Genomic DNA, 24,314 nt, shown 5'->3' with positions numbered 1-24,314 from the left:
AATAAATACAGCTGCAAATACATTTTCAGTGAAAATAATTGAAAACAGTGGTGTTATGTTGAAGTTATACTACAGGATAATGCAAATCAATAATTATAATAGCATAGATATCAAGATTTTCAGTGAAGGAAAAAAAGAGATACAAGTATTATGTTTTTAAAATGATAAAAGTACTATTATGTATATTTGAATTGAAAATGTCAGCATGAACTCCTAATGCTTTCTTGTTCCTAAACTGTGTATTTCTTATCTCTGTCTACTAAAAAAGCCTAGATTAAATCACAACCTGTATCAGTTCATTTTAATCAAGTGACAGATAACCTAAGAAATCTCAGTAGTTTGCCACCATACACAGAACTTTTGCCTGCATCCCCTTTTGGGGGCCCCATGTCAGCAGCAGAATCTGGGCCCTGCCTGTCTCGCTCTCATTCCCCAGGCTGAAGGAGCCGACCCCATTTGGGACAGACAGTGCTTGTGGCCACGGGAAAAGCAAGAGACGGACTAAAAACTATGTGTTTTTTCTTAAAGCTTCCACTTACCAGAGCGTATGTTTGTTGGTGAGAACAATCCCACGGTCAAAACTGCAAGTGGGGTGCTCGCTTCGGCAGCACATATACTAAAAAAAAACTGCAAGTGGGCTGGGGAAGTGCATCCTACCAGCCAGGACGCCCTGGATATCACGTGATAATAAGTGGGAAGGGAAATAGAGTAGTTGGGAATAGGAATAAAATCTATCCTACAACACTATAAAAGTCAGCGTACACATTGTGATCTCTAAATACCATTCCTAGCAGTGACCGGGGAACCTTTGGAGGAACATCTGATTCCATATTTAGGGTTGGACATAGATAACCCTGGAAACATTTATTTTGTTGTGCCAGAAAGCAAGAAAACTCTCAAAGTTAATGGCGTCGTGTCTAAAGGAAGCAGGATGCAACATGAAAAGACTCACTGTGGCCCAATTAGAGGCAATTCGAGAACCAAAAGTGAGAAAAAAAAAAAAATGAAGGCAATTGATTTAAAGATGACAAACATGTTTTTGAGTGTTTTCATGACAGACATTAAAAAGAGAGTTGATAAGATTTAAAAAAATCATTACACTTTGGTCATCATTAGAGCCAACTACATCAATGGCTCCCTACCCTGATTTTTAACAATTAAAATAAAAAAGTAAGCCTTCATCTTCTTTTCCTTTAGTGTTTGTCTATGTAACATATAGCCTTAACGGTTAGGGAAAATTCTTCTTTATAGAAGTCAAGCTAGTAAATGTGCAAAGATAATATGTAAAACAAAAGAATCTAATCATCATCATCTTGCAACATGTCATTGGTTCAGGTTATGATTATTCAAAATTAGGCAAAATGTGATAGGGACCTTTAAAATGGAAGGAGCAGTCTGTTATCATTTAAAACCACAGATTAATCTTAGCATCCTTAAAAGTAGGACAATCATTGTGTGATACAGCAGGAGGCACATGGCATTCCCTACTTAGTGTCTGTGCTCATCCCTCAAGAAAATAATAATAATAATTGACCTTTATTTGGATCAAGCCACTAGCAAGCTACCTTCTCTTTACAGGAGAGTAGATGCACAGATTAAAGACACAGACAAACTTAGAAAGTGGGCTGTTCTACAGAATAAATAGCTAGATTTCCATGATAAGACAATGGATGGGAGAATAGGTCAGGTTAGCTCTGGATTAAAAACAAAACAAGACAAAAATCCTAAGAAGCAAGTGTAATGCTAAAATGCGGATCCCGATTCAAAAAAGACATTACGCGAATTTGACTAAGGCAGGGCATTAGATTATACTAAGAAATTAATTATAATTTTTTTAAAGATTTCATTTATTTATTTGACAGAGAGAGATCACAAGCAGGCAGAGAGAGAGAGAGAGAGGAGGAAGCAGGCTACCTGCTGAGCAGAGAGCCCGATGCGGGACTCGATCCCAGGACCCTGAGATCATGACCTGAGCCGAAGGCAGCGGCTTAACCCACTGAGCCACCCAGGCGCCCTATAATTTGTTATTTTAATGTCATTATAGCCATATGTCTTTAATTTGCATTGATACCTCCTAAAATAAAGAAAATGACTGATATATATGATTGGCTCTAAAATTTCGCAACAACAAAAAGGATAGATGAAGTAAACATGGCTGTCGTTATAACTGTTGAATTCAAATAGCGAGTATATGGAGTCTATTGTTCTTTTCTCTCTGCTTTGGTGTGTATTTGAAAATTTATCATAGGAGCACCTGGCAGGCTCAGTCAGTAAAGTATACATTTCTTGATCTCGGTGTTGTGAGTTCAAGCCCCACGTTGGGTGTAGAGAATACATAAATAAATAAATCTTTAAAAAAAAAAAAGAAAAGGAAAATTTGTTATGATTAAAAAAAACTAAACCTATAAAAAAAGAATGTGATAAATATATAAAAATTCCGTATTTCTTTTCTTTGCGCCTCTGCGTTTTATTGGACAAGCCGCCTTAGAGTCTCCTAGTTAAAGAGAAAATAATAGACCAAAGTGAGTCTACTTGAAATATCCGCTCTCCTAAATTCTACACCTTACTTAACCAATATAAGAAAAATGAATTCTGTCGGAATGGCCCCTTTTTAAAATTTAGCTAGTCTGTGTCACACTAACAGAAAAATAAAATGCCTGACAACAAGCCAAACACCCTGTTATTAATCGAACTCCAAGATCCTGGGTTATACAGCAAAGTCTGTTAGTAAATCTGCATGTAACAGCGACGTTTTTCTTCATAATGTAGTGTGGGCCTTTCAGTTAATTTCCTTTGAAAGGGACTTAAATATTTTATTCCCTAAAATCTAGAAGTCCCATTAGATAAGTGCATGGCAAAGTCATAGACTGATGACAAGAAAAGGTGAACAAAAGGAAGAGAATTGATTAAATTCCTAAAAATGTCAAGTTTTTCTCTTACATTTATGAAATGGAGGCCAGTCTGATCAAACCTCTTTCGTCTACCCTCTGATTCTTCCAAATAACAGAAGAGACCACTGCAGCTTTTTTTTTAATAGGGTAAGGGCATCTCCAGTGTTTAACATAGCAACTCAAGCACATTTCAGAATTGCTCATACTTCCTAAAATATTCATTTAATGCTCAAATCCATATCATTAAAACTTAATATCAAGTTCCAAATGAGTTCTTTATATGGTTTAATTTCCCATGGTTCCTTTAACATTGAAGACCCCAAAGTTCTAAGGATTCTCGGGAGAAGACTCTGGTTTGGGAGAAGAATGAAAGAATTAGGATCATTTAGAAGCCGTCCAGAGCTGTGCAGGCTGCTTATGCACACTCTCATTGTAGCCCTTCATGTCAGAAGGGATTTCTATGCAGGATAACCCGTTCCCCAAATACACCATGAATTCATGAGCAAGAGAATGTAGGCATTAATAGAAGCCGGGGTTCACTTCACCTCCCATCCCATTACCTTTTAGAGTGGAAACAAGACTGCATCATATTACCCACATAGAATTTATACTTAGAGTCCCAACTACGCGAACAAGCAAGCCATGTTCCTCTTGCTTGCATCATTCCACACATTCAACTATTTATTTTGGGGGGTGAGATACCAAAATCTGCTGAGTGATGATGAGCTCATTCAAGACAAGCCTTTCTCATTATATGGGCTGGAACACTTGAATGAGAACAATAATTCTCATTATATTGGGCTGGAAATTGATTTCTTATTATTTGAAAAATAAAAGGACACATAATTTTGGAAATCAGTTATAGAAATACCTCTTTTTTTTAAGATTGATTTTATTTATTTGATAGAGATCACAAGTAGGCAGAGAGAGAGGGGGAAGAGGCTCCCCACTGAGCAGAGAGCCCGATGCAGGACTAGATCCCAGGACCCTGAGATCATGACCTGAGCCAAAGGCAGAGGCTTAACCCACTGAGCCACCCAGGCACCCCTCAGTTACATTTTCCATGATGGAGTAACTCAGGGGCACGTTCACACTGACTGGAATGGTGGGCAGAATCATGTTCATTTTTCATTTTTCAGAATCATGTTTCATTTTTCAGAATCATGTTCATGTTCATTAATTTTATAAATTAGAGTTCTCAGTCTATTTGGCAGGGATGTGTTATTGGGTTCATAAGTTATATGTCCAGGTGAAACGTCTGTACTGGAGGGTCAGAAGACCTTATACCTCCAACCATAAATGTCACTTGTTTACAAGGAAGCAAGAAGTATGACATAAATAAAATGGAGCTTGGGATGCAAAGAACTAAGATTGTGTTAGTTCGCTCTTAGTTTTTTGTAAGGCTTTAGAAAACTATTGTATTTGGATCTCATTTTCCTTATTTGTAAAATGAAGGGGTTTATTTAAAATGATTGGATTTCTTCATAATTTAATGTTTTGCTTTCAAATGGGGAAAAAATGTACCATACTTAGATGCTAAAATTATTTTGTATGGTGTTGAGAACTTATTTTCATTCTAAACTGCGCCTTTCAGAGTTCTTATTGGTTAGAACACAGAGCTTGTTTTGAAAAGGAGCAAGAAATGGTTTGATATTCATGGAGTTGATTGTATATTATGTATAAAGTCTCTGTTTGATGCAGTGGGCCATCAGGAAGTTGCCAGAAGTTTTGAAGAGTGAAGCAGTATACCAAAAGCTGGTATTTAGGGTAAACAATAATTTTGAGCCTTACATACTGAATAGACTTAGAAGGAAAGAGGTGACTATACTCTGAGTATTAGGTAAAAGGGTACAGGATTAAGGTAACAGCTGCCAAAATTGTTTAAGAACAGTTAAATCCAAAAGACATTGAAAACAGAAATTGGTAAGATTTAGTGGTTGATTAAATATAGGGGGTCATCAAAGACATCGAAACAGTAATTTCAAGTTTGTAAATTTGAAGAACCAGAGAAATCATAGTATTTACATTGAGAAGGAATGATTATTTTGTATATATCAGGAGGCAACAAAATATCCAAGTAAAAAATGTCTCTATAGAGCATTGAAAAGAGGATAAAGGTGTAAATCCTCTTGTACCTATCCCCTGTGGTATAGGGGATATGTACATATTACTTATGTGGTAAACAAAAATAGGGAGATTCACTCTGGGAGAAGACGTTCTTGGGGAAAATATAGAGGTTGATTAGTAGGGGCAAAGGACAGAAGTCTGGAGAATGTGCTCAGCTACAGAATATAAAAGATCAGAGACAATGAAGAAAAAATGCCCAGGGAAATAGTGCACAAAGCAGGGAGGAATTTTGCCAAGTCAGTTATCTGGAGGCCAGAAGAACCAAGGGAGATCAGAGCAAAGCTATGGCTAACCTGAAGGATTAAAAAGAAGGCAGAATTAGCATTTGAATGGAACTTTAGGATTGACAAAACACTTCACACAAATTGCATTACTTAATTCTCCTGTTAACATGCTCATGAGGTACCTTTAACTATTTTTATCAAGGTTTCATAAATGAGAAGCAGAGGTTCGGAACATGTTTAGGGAGACACAGAAGTAGGTCTTAAGTAAGTTAGAACTGTTGACTCCAGATCCCATTTTTTTTTTCTATGTGGGAGATGAGGCTACTGGGAAGTATAAGGAAAGATAGAAGGCTGAGGAGATATTTAGGGGAAATAGAAGGTCCTCTATTCTGGTGTTCACTCTGGCACTATAAAGGCACAGGGAGAAGAGAGGGGAGCCTCTGTCGTACCATGTATGGATTTAGAATCGGCACACAGTATCCTGCAGGGGCATTGAAGGATGGCTAATTTTTTTCTGGCATAACAAGAAAAGAATTTGAGTATTCCATTTAGAGTGTGGGTGATGGCTTAAAGATCTTAATATGTTATTAAAATTCTTTCTGACATTTGGTGTATTTGTAGTGCAGTTGTCTCTTAACATATACGTGCCTTCTGTTCACAACTCAAATTGAATTCGAACCAATATTAACCTGAAGGGTAAGCTATTAGCCCGAAATAAGTATTTCATGACCTGAAAATATTGTTTAGCTAAATGGGAAAAATATCCAAACATGAGCTCATCCAATATTGTTGAGGGATTTATTATCAAATTTAGTCACACTCTAGCATCATAGATCATTTAAAAGGGAAATAGAAAAAGTCCCCATAATTTTCTGGCTTTTTTCCTAGAAGTTAATATCAAAAGAAAAACATGAATATTGTCATAAGCAAAAATAAATATTTTCATATATCACACCCTTCCTAAATTTTTTATAGGTATTGCCTTTTAAGTTGCTAGGTGCTATCTGATAGTAGGACCCAAGGATTTTTTTCCCTCTATTTTGAAATGAAGAATAACTCTTTTAGCTAATTTCTGTGGTACCATTTTGTCATTTCTGCTGTCTTTTACTACTTCCCAACTTGAGTTTCCATGGAAACAGGATCAGTCAGAAAATATTTGGGACTCTTTCAGAATGTTGAGTCCAAGATTCCTAATTAGGCTTCAGGCACTTGCAGCTTAATTAATATGAGTGTCTGTGTTATATCTTTGAAGGTAGCTCAGACTGGGTTAAGATTTCATGATATGTTTGCCTTTTCAAAGATTTTTATTAAAGATTTGGATCAGAGAGCTTTAAAATCATTTAAGTATGTGGCAGAACATGCCTGGAGGAAAAAAAAGAAAAAAAGAAATATCTTTAGGCATACTATTCTTGACAGTTAAGAAAACTTAAGAGACCAATTATCCCAGTTAGATCATCAAAATCGGTTAAACGTTTCTAGCTGAACGTGTTATCCTTTGGAATACAGCATATTGTGAGTAGGCAGAATTATATTGGGCTTAGACTTGGAGCAGGGAGTAATTAAAAAATCAAGAGGTAAGAGAAAATTACAGAATTGAAAAGCCAGCAAACTATACCAAATCGGCCTCAATAAATCTTGTGTCCTCTCCAATATGTCCTTTGTAGTTTTATAGTGAGAACAAATACCACCAGTGGAACATGGGAGATCATAGGTTTACCCTTAAAAAATCAACTTTATAGGCCATTTATAGGCCACATCAGCTGTGTAAGTGGAGAATATCCAGTTTGTAATGGTTTCCATGAAAGCTTTCAGGTTTTTATTAGCTGAGTCTGTGTTCGAGGAATTCGATGGGGAGCTACCAATGGGTGTTACTGCCCCAGGGAGTGTTACGGAGTTCTGGGGACCCATTTGATTGTCACTGTGATGGTGGGTGCTGTACACTTGCTGGGCAGGGACCAGAGCTGATCAATATCTGTGTGCCAGACAGTATGGTAAAATGAAGAACTTCCCTGTGTCCCTCACCCTTCCTCCTTCATCCTGCAACCAAGCCCCATATCATGTTCAAATAAGTGAAATCTTTATAATGATCTGAGCCTATGACTTACACTAATTTAGCTGTAAACGGATTTTTTTTTTTTTTTTTGCACAGCCTTAATGCATAGGTAAATATCCACAGTGAGCCTGTTTTTTATATTCCTGTACCATTTGGAATGGCTTCAGGTCTTTTTCTCTTAAATCCAGTTTAACATTGTAAGTATGGACTTAATACCTGACTTTTTCAATATTGTGTATTCTAGCAGACTCATGTATAAACATTTATAAATCTAAATGTATAATATTTTACTATATATTGCTTTCTTTTCATTTTTCTTTGATATTAAAGGAACACAATATTTAGTTTTCCAAATTTTATACATTTTTATATATATTTATATGTACACATATATACACATATGCACATGGAAAATGTTATATTACCCATAAATTTTGTTTCAGGACAGTAAAGGGGCAATGAAAATTTTATTAGAAAAAGAGGTCTGGGGTGGGTGGGTGCCTCAGTTGGTGATGTGTCTGCCTATGGGTCAGGTCATGATCTGAGTGAGGATCCTGGGCTCCCTCCTCAGCAGGGAGTCTGCTTCTCCCTCTCCCTCTGCCCCTCCCCCATCCCTCCAGCTCCCGCACCGGCGCAGGCGCGTTATTCGCCCGTGCTCGCTCGCTCTCTCTCTCTCTCTCTCACTCTCAAATAAATAAATAAACGCTTTAAAGAAGGAAAGAAAAAGAGATTCTGATAGTGCTGAAAACCAACCAATGAAAATATATGGATGCAAAGTACATGTATTTCATTACTGCAGTAAATTCTTCAGTTTGTGAAGGACAGGAAACTTATTATATATTCTATTTTTAGGGAAGCAGTTTTTCCCTTTCCAGGGTTCATTTTTAGCTGATACAAGAGAAAAAATTAAATGGGAGAAAAATATTAAAATAATGACTCTGTAGAATGCACTGAAGAATAACTGTTCATATGCACCCATGTTTCACTCAAATATGTCATTTTTTTCCTTTTATATGTAGTTAGAGTGAGGGTAGTTTAGAGTCATGCAATGTGAAAGTCACTTTTAGATTTTCATGCAAAGAGGCTATAAACTTTAATATTATCAAAGAGTTATTAAAGTATCACTAAAGCCTAGTATTGTATTTTAGTTCACCTAGTATTTGTGGGTCTAAGCACACTTAGTGTGCTAAGCAGTGTGCTAAATTACAAAGATACGTAGTTTATACCATCTTTTTTTCCATCTTTAAAATATATTTCATGCTCTATGTAAATATATTATTTATAAAATATACTAAAAAAGTTTATACATCGTATTTGAAGACAAGACCTGTTCAGTTTCGTTTGGAACAGACATTTAATTATCTCTAATTGTGTGTGAAGCATGATGTAGGTACAAATGTGTCACACAGTTCCTAACAGTGTCATGTTTCTAATGCTATTCAATGGAAGACACAGATATGTCAAACATAGTTTGTAATAAAAAATAATAAAGGCTTCTAAAAAGGGCTGCATCAGAGAAGGGCTATGTACAGAAGGATAGAAGGGACTGGGAAAGGCTTTGCCTTTCATGATGTTTGAGCGGGGCACTGGATTATCTATGGACGTTCCCCATTTGTCAGGCGAGGGTTGGAAGGAGGGGATTCCAGGGACAGCAGAGGATGGAAAGACCTGTGGTGTTCAAAGAGCAGTGGCAGCCCTCTGAGTGTGGGGGAGGACTTGAACACAGAGTCTGTGGGGGTCAGTGATTGAGGGGGAGGCTGGAAAGACAAGCCAGTTCTGAAAGGCTATTTGAAGGAATTTGGTGTTCATCCTGAAGGCAGGGGGGAAGCCTCTGAAGGAAGCTCAGTATGATCAGGTTGTGGGGCGCTTGGGTGGCTCAGTCGTTTAAGCGTCTGCCTTTGGCTCAGGTCATCATCCCAGGGTGCTGGGATCGAGCCCCGCATCAGACTCCTTGCTCAGTGGGGAGTCTGTTTCTTCCTCTGCCTCTCTCTGTCTCTCTCAAATAAATAAATAAAATCTTAAAAATAAATAAATAACTGGATTATATTGTGAGAAGGTACCTCATGAAGGAGAGAAGCCAATGAATTGATACCTGTGCACATTCGTGTCCATCTTTAGCAATTTCCCTCCTGAACCAAAATTTCCCTCTGCCCCCAAAAGCTAGTTTCTTCCCCGTGCTCAGGATGATACTCCTCCAGTCTCCCTGGGTCCTTTGTTCCATCTTCGCTGATCTTCATTGCCAGCTCTCCAATCATGGGCTACAAACATGTTCAAGCCTCTACAATTGCCGTGGGAAAGAGCTCACCATGTTCCTGTAATGAAATTCTTGAATCGGTGATCTGTATTTATCTCCGTTTTTGTAATGACCCCTCAGCCCACTACAGAGTGCTCCCTTCCCATGCCACTGAATTGCTATCATTGTATCACCAGTGATTTACTAGCCTCTAAATTCACAGCTTACTTTCAGTTAAAACCTTACTTGACCTCTCCGGAACATCCAATATTGTTGGCACTCCCTCCTTGAAAGTCTGCCCACATGTCTGACTTCCATGACATCATTCTGCCCTAGTTTTTCTTTTTTCTCTGATCACCTCTTCTTAGTCTTCTACAGAAGTTTCCCTTCAGCTTTATTCTCTCTAACTCTACTCCACTGTTCATGCTCTAAGTTATGGTTCCCCTTGGAGAATCACAGTGCTCCTTCGCATGCCAAAGGCTCTCGTAACCCCTATACTAGAGAATTTTAACTCTTTTTTTTTCAAGGATTTTATTTTTAAGTAATACCTACACCCAACATGGGACTCGAACTTACAACCTCAAGATGAAGAGTTGCCTGTTCTGGGGCGCCTGGGTGGCTCAGTCAGTTAAGCATCTGCCTTTGGTTCAGGTCATGATCTCGCTTCCTGGGATGGAGCCCAGCATCAGGCTCCCTGCTTGATGATGAAGTCTGCTTCTCCCTCTCTTTCTGCTTGCTACTTTCCCTACTTGTACTCTCTCTCTCTCAGTCAAATAAATGAATAAAATCTTAAAAAAAAAAAAAGTTACATGTTCTCCCGACTGAGCCAGTCAAGCACCCGCGCTTAACTTACTAACTGGATGTTTCCCAAACCTTTATGGCCATGGAGCCCTCATCTTTCTAAAAGTCAGAGGCCAGGCTCAGGGAGAGGAGACAGGAAAGGAGCATCAGAGATGAGAACGGGGAGAGGATGTTGTCGCAAAAACTGTCAAATGTGACAAATCATAGAAGGCTATTTAATTTTATCAAAGTGGATTTTGTCAAGATGTTACTTAGAGTTTTGGCAGGAGAACTTTTGTTTTAAGTTGTTATTTATTTATTTAGTTATTTATTTGACTGTGAGAGAGAAGAGAGAACGAAGATAAGCAGGAGGACAAAGAGGAAGAGGGAGAAGTGGGCTCCCTGCTGAGCAAGGAGCCCTTGCCCTGCTGCTCTGACAGGAGAACTTTCTAGAAGTGGTGAGACTTAGGAGAGGTCTTAAAGATTGGATAGAATTTTAATGGAGAGGAGACGGAGGCTTCACTCCTGTGCACACCTCCCCTCCAAGTGAAGGCTGTGTGAAAAGGATAAGGAAGACTATTCGTCGTCCTTGAGGTTATGGACGCGGCTCAGAGGAGGGTGTTTGTTAAGGTTGAAAGGGGAACGACTGACTACACAAGGTTGTTCTAGGTCACTCTTCTTGGGATATAAATGACTGTGAGCATTTTAAAAAGTTACAGTGTATTGCTGAACTTCCACAAAGAACTCCCAAGATACAAAGCACCCTTGTATTAGACACCCCCAATTAATTTATTACTGTAATTCAATATGATGCTTGTATTGGAGTTCTCCAGAGAAACAGAACCAATAGGGAGTGGCTTTCAATAAAAAGACTTATTTTGACGACTTGGCTCATGGGATCGGAGAGGCGAGCAAGTCCAAAATCTGCAGTGTGGGCCCGCAGGTTGGAGACCCAGGAAGAGTCAGTGCTGCAGTTCAAGGCCAATGGCTGTCTGCTGACAGATTCCCTCTTGCTCAGGGGAGGTCATTCTCTTGTTCTGTTCAGGCCTTCACCTTGTGGGATGAAGCCCACCCACGTTATGAAGGGCAATCTGCTTTACTCAAAGTCTAGCCACTTAAATGTTAACTTCATCCAAAAACACCTTCACAAGAACACCCAGAATAATGTTTGACCCCATATCTAGACATTCTGGCCCATCCAAGAGGACACAAAATTAACCATAATGCTATTTTAAATTATATATTAAAACTTTTAAAACAAGTAGTTTTACTTTAAAAAATAAAATCTCTCACCGGGGGGTGCTGAGTGGCTCAGTTGTTAAGTGGCTGCCTTTGACTCGGGTCATGATCCCAGGGTCCTGGGATGGAGCCCTTCGTCGTGCTCCCTGCTCGGCAGGAAGCCTGCTTCTCCCTCTCCCACCCCCGCCCCCCACTTGTGTTCCCTCTCGTGCTAGGTCTCTGTCAAATAAATAAATAAAATCTTTAAAAAAATAAAAAAAAACTTCTCACCTTGTGTTATTAAAATTAGAATTTTTTAAATGGATATTTTTAAAAATAGGAACAGTGATTTATGGCTTTAAAATCACATTATAGGTAACTCTTCCACATACTACATACTGCTACTACTACGTACTTTTTTGCTGCAGCACAATATGAAAATTAATTCTGCACAGTGATGTTGTGATGCAGTGTTTTTGACTTCAAAATTAGCTGCTTCAGAATCGTTCATTGATTAATTTTATGCAACTCGTCCCTTAATTCAAAAAATTAAGCATAGCTCTTTATATTCTGTTTCCATTTTCTCCATAATTAACTTTGTTTCCATTCATTTGGCAAATAGTTGCTATTATCTACTACAAATCAAGTAATTCTTGGCCCTGGGGGTATAGATAAGAAAATAAAGCTCCCTGCCTTCCGTGCATAAGTACATCATAAAGTGTGTTAGAAGGTGATGGGTTCTATGGAAAAAAGAAAAATCAGGATTAAGGAAATCAGGGAGTTTGGAAGGAAAAAGTTCAGATGGAGGTAGGGTTGCAATGTGGAAGAGGATGGCCAGAGTAGACTTCGTTAAGGAGGTGTCTGTCCTCTGAGCAAAAACTTGAAGAAGTAAGAGAGTTCATAGACATCTGAAGGAAGAGTCTTTCAGGCAGAAGGAACAGTCAAGCTTGGCCTATTTTAAGGATGAGCAAGGAGGCCAGTGTCCCTGGAGCAGAGAGAGGGAGGAATTGAGGAAAGGGGGTGGAAAGGAAGCAAGGTCAGATTGCATAGGACTTCCACGCCAATGTAAGGGTGTCTGCATTGGGAAAATGGATAACTGATCAAAGGTTTTGAGCAAAAGTGCCATGATCCAATTTAGTATTTTAATGAATCTCTCTAGAATGCATTGAAATTAGATTTTAGAGGGACGGGGTAGAGGAGAAGGCCAGTCGGGAGTCTGTTGCAAGGATCCAGGCAGATATGATGGCGCTCCAAGTGGTGGCAATGGACATAGTAAGAGATAGTTCTGGATGCATTTTGAAGGTAGAGCTAATAGGATTTGCTGATGAATTGGATCCAGGCGATGGTAACTGGAATCATTAAGGATAAGTGCAAACTTTTTGGCCGGAACCACTGAAGGAACAGAGTTGCCATCATCTGAGTTGGGGTAAGTGGGGCAGATACAGAAAGAAAGATGAGGTTTAGACATAGTGTTTGAAATGTCTGTTAAACCTTTGAGCGACAGAGTTAAATAGGCATTTGAATCTGAGTCCAGAGTTCAACAGAGACACCTCGACCAGAGATATATATTTGGGAATTGTTAGTATCTGGGGGTGTTCAATGCCGTGAATCTGGATGACCACATTAATGGAGGAAGCCTAGACAGAGAAGAGGAGGTGACCAAGGTCAGACCTGTGGGAATGAAAGCTAGGAAGTGTGCTGTCCTGGATGCTACGTGTAGAAGGTGCTCTCAGGGTCAAGGGCGCGGTGAACTGTGTCAATAAAAGTAGTTAGGGAAGGCGTCGCCATCGTTTATCGTATTTTACCGAGGACGAGGCAGAGCCCAAAGAGGCTGTAGCTGACCCAAATGTGTCACAGCAAAGATACAGCGGAGGTCGAATTTAAACCCAGGACTTGCCACTCTGAGCAGCCACTGTAATGAAGACATCATGTTAATCATTTAAAGAAAGGAGAAAAATACAGAACCCTGGCAACGACTTCTGTGTTTGCTATCCATCCGAATACATGATTAGTGCGGAATCGTTTGTAAAACACTACGCTTGCATCGTCCCATTGGATAAAACGCACTGTCGTGGGAGGGGAGAGCTGAGAGCTGAGAGGCGAGTATTTGTAGAGAGTCTGCTGCAGGCCAGGAAGTAGGCCAAGCAATTACATGCTTTATTTAATCTTGTAACCCATTAGGGAAGGCTCTGGTAGGTGCATTTTACTTCAGTGGAAACTGAGGTTTGGAAGGTTAAGGCTGTAGCTTGCCCCAGGCGATGTGACCCGTCATTCACGGCACCCGGCACAGGGTATTCAAAGCTAGGGGGTCTCCTTTAATCTCTATCAGCTGTGACTTCCTGAAGACAAGGACCAATTCTGTCCCCAGCTGTGATGAAGTCTTGGGCCACCTTTATAAGAGATAACCCTTTCTTCACCCATCTGGACTTTCATGTTGCTTTTTGTTTGATTTCAGATATTTAATCAAAAAGCCAAGCTGTTCAAAATGGCGCTGCTGGCGGTGGTGCAATGCTGTTGAGTGCTTTCTCCCATTGGGTGAGAAGCCAGGTCTGAGACCACCTCAGCGAAGTAGGACGTGCTAGGGTTACCTCTACAGCATTTCAAAGTATCTGGTGGATTTTGTGACCAATGTAGTCCTCCTCGTGCTACCTGGGACATCCAACAACAATTCCACTTGGTTTTTTTGTGCCAGTTACACTTTTAGACACCATATTTGGACACAATTATCTTGGTCCATTTTGTAAATGCTTCGTCTGAAAAGTTTCGAAAATTGGATCTCTCCTGGCACGTGCTCATTTCCTGACCTGCTCAGGATGCAGCTCAGATTGGAAAGTAGGCAGATCGTCTTAGTTTGCGAGAGCGAAAGTACCATAGGCCGGGTGGCTCAGAAACAAGTATCTATTTCTCGCAGTTCTGGAGGCTAGAGGCTAGAAATTCCAAGACAAGGTGCTGGCAGATTCCGTGTCTGGTGAGAGCCTGCTTCCTGCTTACAATCTGCCGCTCTCTTGTTGTGTCCTCGGATGGCTGAGATGGGGATCTCTGGAGTCTCTTTCATAAGGGCGATACTCCCATTCTTGAAGACTCCATCCATGACCTACTTAATCATCTCCCAAATGTCCCCACCTCCTAATCTCAACATACTGGCCATTAGGATTTCAACACGCAGATTTGGGGGGAGGAACACAAACATTCAACCCATAACACAGATTTTCATTAAACCATTTCTTTTACTGGTCTAGGTGATTGACCCTGATGAGTTGGTTTTGGTGTTGGATGTGCAGAACCAGTTTTGAAATGAGAAGAGTGAGTCAAGGAACTGTCTTTATGGAAAGAGAAGGGGAAATTATAGTTCCTGCTTGTAAACCACCTGAGAAATCAGGGTAATTAATTCTGAGGAGTCTTACCTGACAGTTGTAAAATATGACAGCTAAGCACTGCCAAACCATTGTTTCTATGGTCGGCATTTCAAAATAAATCGTTCTTGTTCCTTTGGCTTCCTGAAGACTAATCAAAGGAAATGTGAAGCAACAATAAGCTGGGAGAGTTTCCCTTAGGTTTCAAATATCTTCTGGAACCATTTATGGTAATAGAATTTAATTAGTAACATATGTATGAACTGGAAGGGCAAAAGCTTTTATGAACCATCTTCCAGCAGGAGAGTTAAAAAATTAAATTCATACAACCACCATATTTTAAGAGTGAAGTTTAAGAGGGAGGGAAGTGCTAAGTTGTTGGTCATATAAAACCCTTAGTATTTTGAAGGTTGAACTATTAGGCAGTGAACTCTGGAGGTCACTTTCTTTACTATAAGTGGTCAAGTCCAGAAAGCTAAATAAACTTGTTAATAAGAAAAAGCCCATCATTTTGTGCAAAGATAATTAGAGCCCTCACTAAGAAAAATTGTATCTTGGGATGCCTGGTTGGCCCAGTAGGTTGGGCCTCTGCCTTCAGCTCGGGTCATGATTTCAGGGTGATCAGATAGAGCCCTACATTGGGCTCTCTGCTCAGCAGGAAGCCTGCTTCCCCCTCTCTCTCTGCCTGCCTCTCTACTTGTGATCTCTCTCTGTCTGTGTCAAATAAATAAATAAAATCTTTAAAATAAAAAATTTAAAAAAAGAAAAAGAAAAATTGTATCCCAAAAAATCTGATCTTGAAAGTTTTTTGTTTTTTGTTTTTTTAGAGAGGGAAAGTGTGCAGGTACGCTGGGTTGGGGAGGGGCCGAAAGAGAGAATCTCAAGTATACGCATGCCAAATACAGAGCCCGATGCGGGGCTTGATCTCACAACCCTGAGATCATGACCTGAGCTGCAATCAAGCATCAGATGCTTAACCGAATGAGCCACCCAGGCACTCCTTATTCTTGCAAGTTTTACAAAATATGCACCCACTGCTAGGCCCTCCCACTTCACTGCCAGGGCCTCTGGAGGTGCTCATGCAAGGGAGAGCTCCAAAACTTAACACTTCATTAAATTCACGGTCAGTCCTCCTTCCTTTATGTGTTTATTCATTACATTTTATAAATCTTCTGATTCAAAAAAAGATTTAAGACATTAGCAGTGCTCTATCTTCCTCTAAGAAATGCAAAGAAAACTTCATTTGCAGATTATAAATTTGATGGATTAAGAATATTAGAGAATGTGTTTGACATTCTGTGCTGATCCCTGTAAAACTCAATTTGTATCCATTACTGCATGTTTGCGCTTTCAAAAATGAAAACATGGGATGCATCAAAGTGGTTCCCCAAATTCATTCAGCAAAGTAGAGAAATAAGACACTGGAGGTACCAAGAGCTTAAAACAAACATCTGTGTAGGCTCAGTGTGGAAAGAGCTTGGTAGATGTTAGAGTTCTACTGACATATGTTACTTAAGTGGATTTATACATATCAGATGACTGCAAAATCACCATTTCACTATCCCTGAAACACACAGCTGTGTGTATCAGCTGTCAGGATGTTTTGTGCAGGGATTCCCAGACTCGCCTACCTTGGTGATTCAGAACCAGGGTTCAGAGCCCAGATTCAGAAACCCACTTTGAACTGTTTGTTCAGAGCTGATCAAAACTCTGGAGAAATGATCTTTAATACCTGCTCTCAAAAATTATTTATTTGAGGGGCACCTGGGTGGCTCAGTGGGTTAAACCTTCTGCCTTCAACTCAGGTCATGATCTCAGAGTCCTGGGATCGGGCCCCACATCAGGCTCCCTGCTCAGCGGGGATCCCACTTCCCCCCTCTTTCTCTCTGCCTGCCTCTCTGCCTACTTGTGATCTCTGTCTGTCATATAAATAAAATCTTAAAAAATTATTTGTTTGACAATTATACTGGTATGTTCATTTCTACTGAGAAATACAATTGTCAAATACTGGCGATGGTTCTGGACTTTCTATCTTGAAAAACTTTACTGAAATTTAGGAGTTAGTCTCTGCAATGTCAGATTAAAAGCAGGGAATAATCTTAAATTAAAATGTCATTGAGCTATCAAAGCCTGATGTGCCATCTGTAGTAAAAGGATGTGCTGGGGCACCTGGGTGGCTCCACCAGTGGGTTAAGCCTCTGCCTTCGGCTCAGGTCATGATCTCAGGCTCCTGGGACTGAGCCCCGAATCAGGCTCTCTGCTCAGCAGGGATCCATCCTGCTTCCCCCTCTCTACCATTCTCTCTGCCTGCTTGTGATCTCCCTCTCTTTGTCAAATAAACAAATAAAAATTCTTAAAAAAAAATAAAAAGAAAAGAAAAGGATGTGCCAAGACACAGTCCAGACCACATGAGTCAATTAGTGAGGAGAGACACTCAGGTTTATTATCTTTACGTTTTTCATTTTTGTATTCTTTACCTTAACACCATGTGTCTATTTTGATATCTGACTACTTTAGTACTGATTTCGTGTTTTACACTAATAAAGTTTTGGGGCCATTGCTTCTTGGCATCTTAATCTTAGGGAGAACCAGTCAGAACATCCAATGGTCACCATCCCTGTCTTCCACTGAGTGTGTGATTTTTGTTAGCATCTGTTTTGGAAGATGACATTCCTGCATCTTGTCTTGAGAATCTACTCGATTTGAGTTGACATTTGTCACCTATCTAAAATTTATAGTTAATGCCAGTCGTGAACAAATTGTGTGTGGCTGAGATCGTCACTTAGGGAATATTAAAGAAAGGTCTCAGAATCCTAAAATTGCTTGTCTCATGTCCTCGTGGGGAGTACTTGGTGAGAAATTCAGCTGTTGATGGCTTTCTGATACCACAGGACACTGTTAAATTCGAAGATGTGCTTGAAGAACACTTTAAAATTTTTTTTGAGAATTTATTTTACTGTAAGAATTTAGTTCCCTTATTTCATTTCTATCTAATATCACCCCCCAAATTTAATCATTCAGCTATTTGGGTAACAGAAAGCCTTGAAAGTTTTCCTAAATTTACTAAAGCATATAACTTATATGAAAACAACTGTGTATGCAATTCTGAAATACGATTCTTTTTCAACTCAAATGACTTAAAAAAAAAAGAGGAGGAAATATACCATTTTTGTTCAGTATTTAATAAATATACAAGTGTTATTCAAATTACTTGTTATTCAAATTAATTGCTGAAGATTAAAAATGGGTGTGAAGGGACACCTGGGGGGCTCAGTGGGTTAAGCCACTGCCTTCAGCTCAGGTCATGAACTCAGGGTCCTGGGATTGAGTCCCACATCGGGCTCTCTGCTCAGCAGGGAGCCTGCTTCCCTCTCTCTCTGCCTGCCTCTCTGTCTACTTGTGATATCTCTCTGTCAAATAAATAAATAAATAAATAAAATCTTAAAAAAAAAAAAAGGAAATGGGTGTGAAGCCATCTTCAGAGCATCTGACAGAGTAGTGTTTGGTATGTCTTTCTCCACAATGCCTTGTGCCAATGTGAGAATGTGGGGGAGGGGGGAAAGGAACCAGAGTAACTAGATGTAAATGCGTATCTTTGCTTCTCTGCATTCTAGCGTTGTGACCCTGAGCAAGGACCTCTCCCAGTCGTCATATCTGTCCAGTGAGGATTTTAACACAAAGGAGTCACATCTTACTTAGATGCTAGGTTCTTAAGGGGAAAATTTATTCATAGTCAAAATCACTCTTTAATTGTTTAGGTCATCATTAACTCACCAGAACACCAGCGACGGGTAGCTCTAAAGCCAAGCAAATATTTTATTTTTCCTTGCATTTCGGTATGGTTTCCCTTTCTCTCATTAAAAGGGCCCGAAGGACTGGCTAGGTGGCTTCGTTCGTTTGGTAACTGACTCTTGGTTTTGACTCTGATCGTGATCCCAGGTTTGTGGGATCCAGCCCTGCTCTGCACTCAGCGGGGAGTCTGCTTCTCTCCCTCTCCCCCTGCTCACATGCTCTCTCTCTCTCAAATAAAGAAATAAATCTTAAAAAAAAAAAAAAAAAAAAAAAGAAGGGCCAGAATGTCCAGTGTGAGAGGCTAGAAGGACAGGTCTCTGTTTCTTTCTCTGTCTTCTTCTCCCTTCCTCCTATCTCCTTCTCTCTCCTTCCCCTTACCCTCCCCCCTCTCCTTACTCTCTAGACCTACTATGGTCGAATCATAGTGAGATAGATGAGTATATTAACCTAACTCCTGATTCCTACTTCATTGGGATACATTTGACCCTATAAAGATTTATCCATAATAAATACTGAAAGTACTCTACATCAGAAACCAATACTACATTGTAGGTTAATTAATTGAATTTAAATTTTAAAATTGCAAATATAAAAAAAGCTTCCTTTTTAAAAAATGTAAAAATAAATAAAAATTAAAAGTCTCCTTTAAAAATAAATAAATAAATACTGGGTAATATTATTTTATGTTACCACTAGCCCTGTGCATCTTTTCTATATTTGTTAATACAATAATTATTTATTAGTGATGTTCAAAACCACATGGCTATTAATTTTCATTTTTGAAAACTTACAAAATAACTCATATCCATGGTTTTTATAACTTGCTTTTATCATAGTACTCTGTAATGTGCTCCTCTGTAACTCATCAATTTTCCCTCATCATGTTTCCAATTAAAAGTGTTACTTTAAATACTACTCTTATAGCAGATTTAAAAATTGTGGTATAAATATAAATATTTATTCTTAGTCATACTAAATGATCCTTAGTCACACAAGAATATTTTAGATGATTGATAGACAACACAAGAGATTTTATTCTTAGAATTGAGGGTGAAGAAACACAAAAGATTTTGTTTGGTTAGGGATTACTTGACTTGGAGTGGTTAGCAGTTATGGAAATAATCATCTCTTAACCTCATTTTATGAACTTCTGCCCATGATTTTGGAACACATCCAAAACTATTAAAGATGTTTTGTAGCTAACTTTAAAACAATTGTTGACCTCAACTAGCAGACCTCCATGACGATTTTTTGTTTGTTTTCTTTTTTAACTCACTCTGGAAAGGTGAAGAAAAAATAAAAATCAGTTAAGAAAGCAGCCAGCAGAGACTCTTCCCAACATCTGCTAGTGAAATGTTGGTACAAAATCCAACATTTTGTTTTCATAGTCATTGGGTTCAAGTTAAACACACACACACACACATACAACTGAATTCCAAGACCAGAAAGGCTAAAACAAGAAAGAAATTTTATAATATATAATGTATAATTATTTTTTTAAGATTCAGAACTTTCTGTTTAAATAAGTTCATCATAGATGACCACACATTTTAAGTGGTTTTACTTGATTAAAAAGCAAACCTTGAAGTAAATAGAACCAGAGGAAGCAGCATAGCTAGAAAACACTTAAAATCACAGAAATAAATATTCAGGTACCAAGAAATAGTATCTGTTTGTTAATTTACTAAAACCAATCCTCTTTGTAATTGCTTTGCGTTCATAGTTTTGTCAGTTCAGTGAATCCTCTCTTTTTTGGTGTTTGGGACATTTTTTTTTTCTATTCAAACATATACATATGAAAGTTCTGAAGAAATTAATAAAAATCCCTGAGTTAACAGCTGTTTTTTACATAGAACTTTTAAAGTGATTTTTGAAAATTTAAGAAATTTTTCTTTAAGGGTGTTTTAGAAAGTAAGAAACTGGAACTGAGAAAAGGGGAAAATATTTGGACCCAGTCCTAAATCCTCCAATATCAGATCGGACTAACATTCGCCTCAAATGAAAGACGACCCAAGCCGCCGAAGAAAATAAACACTCTCAGTAGGCAGTGCAGGGTTTGAAAAGTTCAAAGATATGATGATGTGGAGGGAACAAAGATTATCTTTTTCTATTTTGCCCAGATTTTCCCCTCAACTGGTTTCTAGGGAATATGAGTCTTCATTGTTCTGTCTAAAAAAATCAACGAAAAGAGTTCAAAAATCACGAGAAATGCCTGTCACAATCAGAACTTCTCTGAGGGCACTAATTTACACATTGCTAAAGGAGAAAAGAGGCTTTTTCAAAGTGTGCTTTGAAAGTTTCACAGCATAATGATTTAGAATCGGAATCATCGAATAAATGTTCCGCGATCGTGTCATTTAAATGTAGGTGTAACACAGAATGAACGCAGGAGGTCCAGGCTTTCCTGGCTTGGCGAGCTTAGTGTCTTGCCTCCCTCTGGCTTTCTGAAGATCTGGACCTCTTTACGCTCTACAAAATAAAACTGGGGAAGGAGAGGGGAAACTGGAAAAGAAAGGCATATGGGGCGAGGGTGAGGTTCAGAGTATTATGAGACACAGTCTGGTATGTGGCAAAAGGGAAAAGGGGGATACTTAAAAAGTTGGCTTGGACCCCTTCATAATTTTTTTTTTTTTTAATACACAAACAAAAGTTGTATTTTGAAATCACTCTTTGGTGACCTGTCATCTCTCTAAGACTGGGCCACGTAGGTCCCTTCTTTATACGCACAGATTTACAGTTGTCAATAAAAGCAATCAGCCCAGTTCTACATTCTTCCCAATAGACACCAGCTTTGCTGATGTGTCTAGTGAAGAGGTTTGCAATTTAGAGATACAGAACCTGAGTAGTTGAACAACGTTAGATGGGAGAACTAGACACTTGAGGCCTGTAGGTTTCTAAGAGTTTTCATTTCATTCACAATTATGTTTGCTGTCCAGGCTTCTAAGGGAGAGAAAAAGAAAAAAAAAAAAACTTTTCCCAAATAGCATGTATTCCTTAGGAGCACAGGGTCATAATTTACATGTCAGTGTCCCTACAGATGAATAAATCAAAGATGGCGTGCTATGTGAAACACTTTTCTCTCCTTCCCAGAAATGTAATATATTACTTCACACCCAAGAAATCCTGATCTCGTAGGAACTTTTTTTGAAGTCCTTGAACTCATGGTTTTTTGTCCTTCTTTAATGTATTTATTTCTATTCCTTGTTCTTCAAAGCAGCCTCACTGTTAAGTATAAAGCAGTGGTTTTCCACCAAGTATAATTTCCCCACCCCCCACCCCCCGGGGGCATTTGGGAAGGTCTGGAAACATTTTTGGTTGTCATGACTAGGATTTGCCATAGGGGAGATGGAGGTTCTACTGGCACACAGTGGGCAGAAGCCAGGGATACAACGAAACGTCCTGCCGTGCCCTGGACAGCCCCCCACAACAAAGAATGAGCTGGTTCCAACTGTTAATAGTGTCAAGATGGAGGAACCTCAGCTACAGCCTCCCTGCTGAGATGACCATGATGTGCTACTTCTCCAGTTACCGCCACCCAGCTTCCATCTTCCCATTGTACTTCAGAGCCAGTCCTTAGCCTTCCTTATAACCACCAGTTTCTCACCAAATCCCAACTTCATTAGATCAGTGGACCTTTCCACCCGGCATCCTTGCTAATCTGCAGTGCTTCCTCATAGGTCAGCTTGGGGGAAACACCATGTGGGGCCAGTGTGGTCCTACAGTAATAAACTACTCGGGCTACTGGATGAGTTCAAATCCCAGCCCCACTACTTACTACTTGTATAACCTTGACCAAAATTTCTTACTCTCTCTGGGTCTGTTTCCCCACCTGCAAAACGGATGGATAAATAATGGTACTGGACCACAGAGAATTGTTGTGAGAGTTCAGTGAGTTAATGTTTGCAAAGCACTGGGAGTGTTGCCTAACACCGAAGCGCTTAATAAATGTTAACTGTTGTTGGGGTGCCTGGTTGGCTTGGTCACTTGAGGGTCTGAGTTTTGGTTTCAGCTCAGGTCATGCTCTCAGGGTCATGATCTCAGGGTCGTTAGATTCAGCGCCATGTGCATCGTGGATCTTGCTTAAGATTCTCTGTCTCCCTCTGCACCCACCCCCGAAATAAATAATAAATCTTTTAAAAATGAAATTATCTGTTTAAGTTTATGAAAGTAATGACGATCTCATCGTCATTGTCATATTATTTTCAGATTACATTAGCCACCGTAATTGGTCAGTCATTTCAATCCTATAGACTATTCCTGGAAAAATCATTGAAATGTTCGGGAAAAAAATGAAGATGTTCTGCTTGCATTTTTCATCATATGTGTATATCCAAGGTTTATATACAATATATGTTATATGTACCTTTGCTAGTCAAAAATACGTTAAATGACCCATTTCTATATGATGTAGGTGTAATCAGGGATAAGTTTATAAAGCAACTTAAACCCTTAAATAATTAGTCTTTATCTTAAAGGGGCAATACCTTAAGCGCTAGAGCATATTGGGCTAAATTAAGGACAAAGCCGCCTGGAGCTCCTGAGGGGCTCAGTCCATTGCACATTGTTGGACTCTTGGTTTCAGCTCAGGTCATGATCTCGGGGTCCTGGTATCTAGCCCAGACTCAGGCTCTGCACTCAGTGAGGAGTCTGCTTCTCTGCCCCTCCCTCTGCCCCTCTCTCTGCCCCTCCCTCTGCTCATACTTTCTCTAAAATAAATAAATATATCTTTTAAAAAAAAAGGAAAAAAAAAGCCTTTCACAGTCAGGCTTGTCAGATTGTGTTGTCTGTCCTGGGGCCCTGACAGATCCATGGGTTTTGCTTTGGGAAAGAAGGGCAGAAAACCACAATACAGAAAATGGAAGAGACATAGATGGTTTGACTTGGTTTTTCTTATTTTGATACTTTAAAACTTATGGGTTATGCATGTGTGAAACAGTCAGCAAACTTTAGGCCAGTTTTCCTTAATGTTGCATTCCATTCAAACATTTGCAAGTGGTCTTTGGTGCTATTTTAATTATCCTATCTGTTTTGATTTTTCAGATCATAAGGCCTATGGATTCTCTGCCCCAAAAGACCATCAAGTGGTCACAGCAATAGAATATCAAGGTAGAGTAACTCGTGCTTCTCACGGACTGTGTTGTTCAAATGACTCACAAGTATGACGTGTGTGATATTATCTATTTGTTGGACTATCTGCCTTCCCTCACACTAATTCTTCCTTCCGAAATGCTGCTCTGTGCTGTTTCCACTTGAGAACTTTCTCCCCTGCCTCTGGAAATTTTGGGCATTCGATGAAAGACCCAATGTACAAAGAAGGCCTCTAATTGCGTATATTATCTGTAGCAAAGCAGATCTAATTTGTGAAACTGGTAAATGGAGGGTCCTGCAAAGTTTCCAGCCAGCTGGATATGGTGAATGGAAATTAATGCTGCAAACCCCACTCTACTTCATGTTTTTTGTTTTTGTTTTTTTTGGGGGGTGGGGTGGGTAAAGAGTCTGTTCTTTTTTTTTTTTAATATTTTATTTATTTATTTAACAGAGATAGAGAGAGAGACAGAACACAAGCAGGGGAGTGGGAGACGGAGAAGCAGGCTCCCCACTGCGAAAGGAGCCTGCTGCGGGTCTTGATCCCAGGACCCTGGG

At 39.4% G+C, this 24,314-nt stretch overlaps 1 protein-coding gene across 1 annotated transcript in view; it reads left to right on the top strand.

Annotated features, from left to right (window-relative positions):
* Positions 1–24,314, top strand: part of JAM2 (junctional adhesion molecule 2) — a 63,641-nt gene that overhangs the window by 13,384 nt on the left and 25,943 nt on the right. The window contains exon 2 of the mRNA XM_044251089.1: positions 23,712–23,777. Coding sequence (XP_044107024.1) covers positions 23,712–23,777 — 66 coding nt within the window. The remainder of the gene's footprint in view (positions 1–23,711; positions 23,778–24,314) is intronic.

This window comes from Neovison vison, chromosome 6, assembly GCF_020171115.1.
Source record: "Neovison vison isolate M4711 chromosome 6, ASM_NN_V1, whole genome shotgun sequence".
Taxonomy (NCBI): Eukaryota; Metazoa; Chordata; class Mammalia; order Carnivora; family Mustelidae; genus Neogale; species Neogale vison.
The sequence above is the reverse complement of the archived record's forward strand: the minus strand, read 5'-3'. Positions and strand labels throughout refer to the sequence as shown.